Raw genomic sequence first — 7,758 nt, 5'->3', positions numbered from 1 at the left:
ACTGGACTCACCGGCCATCTGCTGGATGCCGCTGAAGGCCCCCAGGTTGCTGGAGGACGTGGCCTGCTGGAGCAACTGTGGGGAGGGAGAGGAGCAGAAGAAGGTGAGGAGCAGATGATGCAAACCTCCACAAACTCAGCTGCAAAGCTCTCATCTCGCCCGCTAATTACTTTCCAACACAAGAGTGGAACACTGATGGCGTCAGAAAAGTCATCCTTCAAAGGCTGGAATCTACAGCAAATTATCATCTCCTTCCCTTTGTGCTCTGCTGGAAGCTTTTCTGGGAGCAGACACATTCTCTTCAGACTTTTTGTTGCTACAAACATCACAATAGAAGAACCGACGTCAGGTTAGCTGCTAATTGCAACACTTTCACATGTATTTTTATTTAACTTCTTCTTGGTCTTGTGAATACATTTGAACTTCTTCTAAGTCTAGTGAGTAAACTTTCACTTCTTCTTAGTCTAGTGGAGTGTTTTTCAACCTTTTTTGAGGCAAGGCACGTTTTTTTCATAAAAAATTCTGTTTTTTTTCCTTTAAAAAATCCGTTTATTTCACGTTTTTCTGTATAACATTTTTTTTTTTTCGTTTTTTCTTAAAAACATCCATAATTTTCAAGTTTTTTCATAATTTTTTTGTCATTAAAAAACAATTTTTTCCTTTTGGTCATTAAAAAATCTGTTATTTTCACGTTTTTTTCATAAAAATATTTAACCTTTTTTTTTTCATTAAAAAAATATATTTTTTCTGTTTTTTCACACTATTTTTTCATTAAAAAATATGTTTTTTTTTACCTTTTTGTATAAAAAAAATGAATTTTTTGTTTTTTCATTAAACAAATCACGAAAAAAAAAAGCTTTTTTCCATTTTTTTCATTCAAAAATCCGTTTTTGTCCATTTTTTTCATTAAAAAATACGTTATTTTCACATACATTTTTTTTTTCACCCAATTTTTTTTTCACAATAAAATAATTTTTTCATTAAAAAAAAATCATTTTTTTCCATTTTTGTCATTCAAAAGTTAGTTTTTTTCCATTTTTTTCATTAAAAAATACATTATTTTCACATTTCTTTCATATAACATTTTTTTTTCACAATAAAATAATTTTTTTCATTAAAAAAAAACATTTTTTTCCCCATTTTTTTCATAAAAAATACGGAGGCACACCACCAGCAGAAAAGGTTAAAAAATGAAACTCCACCAGGTTGTGGTGCCTTACTTAGAGATTGTTGGTGTTTTCCTGTGTATTTCTTTAGTTCGTGTCTTGAGCTGTTAATTTGGTGAGCCTTCCTGTTTTGTTGGTGTTTTCCTGTAGCAATTTCATGTATTTTTATCATTAAAAAATATGTTTTTTTTTACTTTTTTGTATAAAAAAATTTAATTTTTCGTTTTTTTTCATTAAACAAATCACAAAAAAAGTTTTTTCCCATTTTTGTCATTCAAAAATCCGTTTTTTCCATTTTTTTCATTAAAGAATACGTTATTTTCACATTTTTTTCATTTAAATTCTTTTTTTTTCACAATAAAATCATTTTTTCATTTTTTTCATAAAAAAAATCAGTTTTTTTCCATTTTTCTCATAAAAAATACGGAGGCACACCACCAGCAGAAAAAGTTAAAAAATGAAACTCCAACAGGTTGTGGTGCCTTATTTAGAGTTCGTTGGTGTTTTCCTGTGTATTTCTTTAGTTCGTGTCTTGAGCTGTTGATTTGGTGAGCCTTCCTGTTTTGTTGGTGTTTTCCTGTAGCAGTTTCATGTCTTTTTATCATTAAAAAATCTTTTTTTTTCATGTTTTTTTATTGAAAGAAATAAATGTTACTTTTTTTTCATTAAAAACATCTGTTTTTTTTCCACATTTTTTTCATTTAAAAAATCTTTTTTTTCATAAAAAAAATCTGTTTTTTTCATTAAAAATCTGTTTTTTTCCCGTTTTGTTCATTAAAAAAATCGTTTTTTTCCATTTTTTTTCACTTTTTTTTAAATTTAAAAATCTATTTTTTCATGTTTTTTTAATTAGAACATCTTTTTTCATGTTTTTTTCATTAAAAAGTCCCCCAAAAATCTGTTTTTTTCAATTTTTTTCATTTAAAAATCTGGCGATACACCACCAGCAGAAAAGGTTAAAAAATTGAAACTCCACCAGGTTGTCGTGCCTTATTTGGAGTTTGTTGGTGTTTTCCTGTGTGTAGTGCTTTAGTTCTTGTCTTGCGCTCTTATTTTGGTGGCCCTTCCTGTTTTTTTGGAGTTTTCCCGTAGACTTTTTTTCATTTAAAAATCCGTTTTTTTCACATTTTTTTCATTGAAAAAAATAAATTTTTCGTTTTTTCATTAAATGTTTTTTTTTTACGTTTTTGTTCACAGTTTTTGTCATTAAAATCCATTTTTCGTTTTTTTCATAAAAAAATGTTTCTTCTTTTTTTTCATTAAAAAAATCTGTTTTTTTTTCCGGTTTTTATCCATGGGCTGACACACCCTCTAATTCAAACCCAGGAATGAGACCTGCTTCAAACCCAGGAAGCAGGTCTCACTGCTGGGTTTGAATTAGAGGGAATGAGACCTGGTTCAAACCCAGATATGAGACCTGGTTCAAACCCAGGAGTAAGACCTGGTTCAAACCCAAGAGTGAGACCTGGTTCAAACCCAGATATGAGACCTGGTTCAAACCCAGGAGTAAGACCTGGTTCAAACCCAGAAATGACAACTGGTTCAAACCCAGGAATGAGACCTGGTTCAAACATAGGAGTAAGACCTGGTTCAAACCCTGGAATGAGACCTGGTTCAAACCCAGGAGTGAGACCTGGTTCAAACAAAGGAATGAGACCTGGTTCAAACCCAGGAGTGAGACCTGGTTCAAACAAAGGAATGAGACCTGGTTCAAACCCAGGAATGAGACCTGGTTCAAACAAAGGAATGAAACCTGGTTAAAACCCAGGAAAGAGAGCTGGTTCAAACCCAGGAGTGAGACCTGCTTCGAACCCAGTCTTAAGTTGTTGTGTCTTCATTGTCTTTCTCCCCATCTGATTGGATCAACCCAAGAGTGGAGAAAAGTGTTTTTGTGAAGCTGCTCTTTTGGAAAGTAGCAGGTCTGAGTGGTGGTCTTGACATAAAGACCACGGTGACAAATCTCCCGAGTGGACAAACGAGCGAGCTAACGAGGGACGTCGCCGCCGCCGCCGCCACTTTATCGCTCCGCGGCGCACCCAGACTGGAAATACTCAAACTTTAATGACGCTCCTAAAATGACTCTCATTTCTCTCTTGTTTGGTGTCTAATTTGGGAAACCTTTGCGCTTCGGTTGTCACGGCAACCCCTCCGAAGTCTCGTCCTTACCGCCAGGTACTGCGGGGTTAGACCGCCCAGGCCCGTCAGGCTGCCCCAGGTGGTGGCGCTGTTGAGCTGCTGCATCTGCTGGGCCAGCTGCTGCTGCAGGCGCCGCTGCTCTTTGTCCTTCTGCGTGTCGGCAAACTTCACCACGATGGGAGACGAGCAGCTCTGGGGAGGAGGAGAAGAAGGGCGCCCAATGAAGACGAGTGGAAACAAAAGAAGACAAAGCAAGGCAGAGCAGAGAAAAAAGCTTCAAAGAAGACACAAATCACTTGTGTGACTGATGAATGCACGCAGGTGTGTGTGTGTGTGGCTAAACTCAGGCTGGATCACATGACACGAATGAATCATGTGATCCAAGCTGTGGAACGCTCTCCCTGACCACCTGAGGGCACCACAGACTGTGAATGCTTTTAAAAAAAGGCTTAAAAACATTTTCTTTTTAAAAAAGCCTTTTTATATGCGTGCTAGTTATAAATGGGTTGTACTTGTATAGTGCTTTTCTACCTTCAAGGTACTCAAAGCGCTTTGACACTACTTCCACATTCACCCATTCACACACACATTCACACACTGATGGAGGGAGCTGCCATGCAAGGCGCCAACCAGCACCCATCAGGAGCAAGGGTGAAGTGTCTTGCTCAGGACACAACGAGGTTGGTACTAGGTGGGAATTGAACCAGGGACGCTCGGGTTGCGCACGGCCACTCTCCCCACTGTGCCACCCCGTCCCTAGTTCTACCTATTAGGCTGTTCAAGTTTTTATTTTTATTTTATATATATATATATATATATATTTTTTTTTTTATACAGTGTAGCACTTTGAGGTTGTTTGCTCAATGTAAAGTGCTTTTACAAATAAAATCTATTATTATTAGCACAAGGATCCAGTTCGTCTCCTGGTCCTTGCAAAGTCCTGCATCCCGACTGCCTGGCACGGGATGCTGAGGACCAGGTCAAGGGACCTCGAGCCAAGTGGATTTTGTTTGGACCACGCTCTGTTGGGAGTTGTGGGAATCACATTTTGCAAAGACGTGTGAGAAGTGGCCTGCAGCCCACAGGAAGGAGACATCCTTTAGTCAAGTGGGCGTAAAAACTGAAATCTAAGTAAGATGAAATATCTCAAATACGGCTGATATTTTCTTATTTTCTGTCGGATAAGATCATTCTTCTCACTAAGCAGATTTGATGTTAGAGTCTTTGACTTGTTTGAAGGGATTTTAGTCCTGCATGATGTCAGGAAGATGTTGCTGAGATGTGATAAGTAAAACATGTTTGAAAGTAGAATATCAAATGTTGCAAAGCTGTGTCATCAACACTCACAAGCATAAAACTACTTTTTCAACGTAATCATTTCTTACTTCAAGCATGAAAAAAAAAATCATGACTTTGACACAATTGTGTCTCTTAATTAAAACAGATGGACTTTGCTGATTTATTTTCAACGAAACAATAGAAAATTGTACAGTACAGTAAACTGACAGCACTTAACATGTCTACAATTTTGAACAGAAATAGTTCATGCACATTCAGGTAAATTCTTCAAAACAACAATTTACATTTTTTTTTATAAATGTATATATGCGCACTAATTGACTGAAATGATGTCAAGTTATCGATGGAAAAATGCATTTTTCGACCATGTGAGACTAACAAGCGCTTGACTGCTTGCCTTTCCATTAAGAACAATAAATGAGCTTTTAGTAGAAGTAAATGTTTTGTTATTATGTCAAGATCATGGCACTAGTAATTACTTAAGAATATTTTTCAACATATTAAGCAAAAAGGTCTCTTGTTATTAGTGAAAATATTCTTATTTTAAGGTATTTTTGGGTCCATTGAGGTTAGCTCTTTGGGACATTTCTAAGGTTTTATTATTATTATACCGCCACCTCTTTGAGCTGTAATTAGACCCCTTAACATGCTTCAAAACTCACCAAATTTTACACACACATCAGGACTGCCGAAAATTGCGATTTAATCAAAAAACCAAAACCCAAAACTCAAAATTGCGCTCTAGCGCCCCCTAGGAAAATACAGACAAAACTGCTTGTAACTTCCGTTAGGAATGTCGTAGAGACATGAAACGAAAACCTCTATGTAGATCTGACTTAGACTTACATTTCATGCACTGACCTCCTTCAGCAAAAATCAACAGGAGGTTGGCAAAAACCCCTTCAAAACAAAAGTTTCCTAGAAAATGTAATTTTTGCCTCTTTGAGCTGTAATTTGACCCCCTTAACATGCTTCAAAACTCACCAAATTTTACACACACATCAGGACTGCCGAAAATTGCGATTTAATCAAAAAACCAAAACTCAAAATTGCGCTCTAGCGCCCCCTAGGAAAATACAGACAAAACTGCTTGTAACTTCCGTTAGGAATGTCGTAGAGACATGAAACAAAAACCTCTATGTAGGTCTGACTTAGACCTAGATTTCATGCACTGACTTCCTTCAGCAAAAATCAACAGGACATTGGCAAAAACCCCTTCAAAACAAAAGTTTCCTAGAAAATGTAATTTTTGCCTCTTTGAGCTGTAATTTGACCCCCTTAACATGCTTCAAAACTCACCAAATTTTACACACACATCAGGACTGCCGAAAATTGTGATTTAATCAAAAAACCAAAACCCAAAACTCAAAATTGCGCTCTAGCGCCCCCTAGGAAAATACAGACAAAACTGCTTGTAACTTCCGTTAGGAATGTCCTAGAGACATGAAACAAAACCTCTATGTAGGTCTGACTTAGACTTACATTTCATGCACTGACCTCCTTCAGCAAAGATCAACAGGACGTTGGCAAAAACCCCTTCAAAACAAAAGTTTCCTAGAAAATGTAATTTTTGCCTCCTATAGCTGTAATTTGACCCCCTTAACATGCTTTAAAACTCACCGAATTTTACACACACATCAGGACTGCCGAAAATTGCGATTTAATAAAAAAACCAAAACCCAAAACTCAAAATTGCGCTCTAGCGCCCCCTAGGAAAATACAGACAAAACTGCTTGTAACTTCCGTTAGGAAAGTCCTAGATACATGAAACAAAAACCTCTATGTAGGTCTGACCTAGACCTAGATTTCATGCACTGACCTTCAGCAAAAATCAACAGGACGTTGGCAAAAACCCCTTCAAAACAAAAGTTTCCTAGAAAATGTAATTTTTGCCTCTTTGAGCTGTAATTTGACCCCCTTAACATAATTCAAAACTCACCAAATTTAACACACACATCAGGACAGCCGAAAATTGCGATTTAATCAAAAAACCAAAACCCAAAACTCAAAATTGCGCTCTAGCGCCCCCTAGGAAAATACAGACAAAACTGCTTGTAACTTCCGTTAGGAATGTCCTAGAGACATGAAACAAAACCTCTATGTAGGTCTGACTTAGACTTACATTTCATGCACTGACCTCCTTCAGCAAAGATCAACAGGACGTTGGCAAAAACCCCTTCAAAACAAAAGTTTCCTAGAAAATGTAATTTTTGCCTCCTATAGCTGTAATTTGACCCCCTTAACATGCTTCAAAACTCACCGAATTTTACACACACATCAGGACTGCCGAAAATTGCGATTTAATGAAAAAACCAAAACCCAAAACTCAAAATTGCGCTCTAGCGCCCCCTAGGAAAATACAGACAAAACTGCTTGTAACTTCCGTTAGGAAAGTCCTAGATACATGAAACAAAAACCTCTATGTAGGTCTGACCTAGACCTAGATTTCATGCACTGACCTCCTTCAGCAAAAATCAACAGGACTTTGGCAAAAACCCCTTCAAAACAAAAGTTTCCTAGAAAATGTAATTTTTGCCTCTTTGAGCTGTAATTTGACCCCCTTAACATGCTTCAAAACTCACCAAATTTAACACACACATCAGGACAGCCGAAAATTGCGATTTAATCAAAAAACCAAAACCCAAAACTCAAAATTGCGCTCTAGCGCCCCCTAGGAAAATACAGACAAAACTGCTTGTAACTTCCGTTGGGAAAGTCCTAGAGACATGAAACAAAAACCTCTATGTAGATCTGACTTAGACTTACATTTCATGCACTGACCTCCTTCAGCAAAAATCAACAGGACGTTGGCAAAAACCCCTTCAAAACAAAAGTTTCCTAGAAAATGTAATTTTTGCCTCTTTGAGCTGTAATTTGACCCCCTTAACATGCTTCAAAACTCACCAAATTTTACACACACATCAGGACTGCCGAACATTGCGATTTAATCAAAAAACCAAAACCCAAAACTCAAAATTGCGCTCTAGCGCCCCCAAGGAAAATACAGACAAAACTGCTTGTAACTTCCGTTAGGAATGTCCTAGAGACATGAAACAAAAACCTCTATGTAGGTCTGACTTAGACCTAGATTTCATGCACTGACTTCCTTCAGCAAAAATCAACAGGACGTTGGCAAAAACCCCTTCAAAACAAAAGT

General features: G+C 37.0%; 1 protein-coding gene across 1 annotated transcript in view; it reads right to left on the bottom strand.

The window, feature by feature from the left end:
• The window catches only part of LOC133561315 (CUGBP Elav-like family member 2), a 45,739-nt gene that overhangs the window by 3,094 nt on the left and 34,887 nt on the right, over window positions 1–7,758 (bottom strand). The window contains exons 4-5 of the mRNA XM_061914680.1: window positions 3,333–3,494; window positions 12–75 (exon numbers count right to left, since the gene is read on the bottom strand). Of these exons, the coding sequence (XP_061770664.1) occupies window positions 12–75; window positions 3,333–3,494 (226 nt within the window). The remainder of the gene's footprint in view (window positions 1–11; window positions 76–3,332; window positions 3,495–7,758) is intronic.

This window comes from Nerophis ophidion, linkage group LG10 (assembly GCF_033978795.1).
Source record: "Nerophis ophidion isolate RoL-2023_Sa linkage group LG10, RoL_Noph_v1.0, whole genome shotgun sequence".
In the NCBI taxonomy this organism is placed as follows: domain Eukaryota; kingdom Metazoa; phylum Chordata; class Actinopteri; order Syngnathiformes; family Syngnathidae; genus Nerophis; species Nerophis ophidion.
Note: the sequence above shows the minus strand (reverse complement) of the source record. Positions and strands in the feature narration are given on the sequence as shown.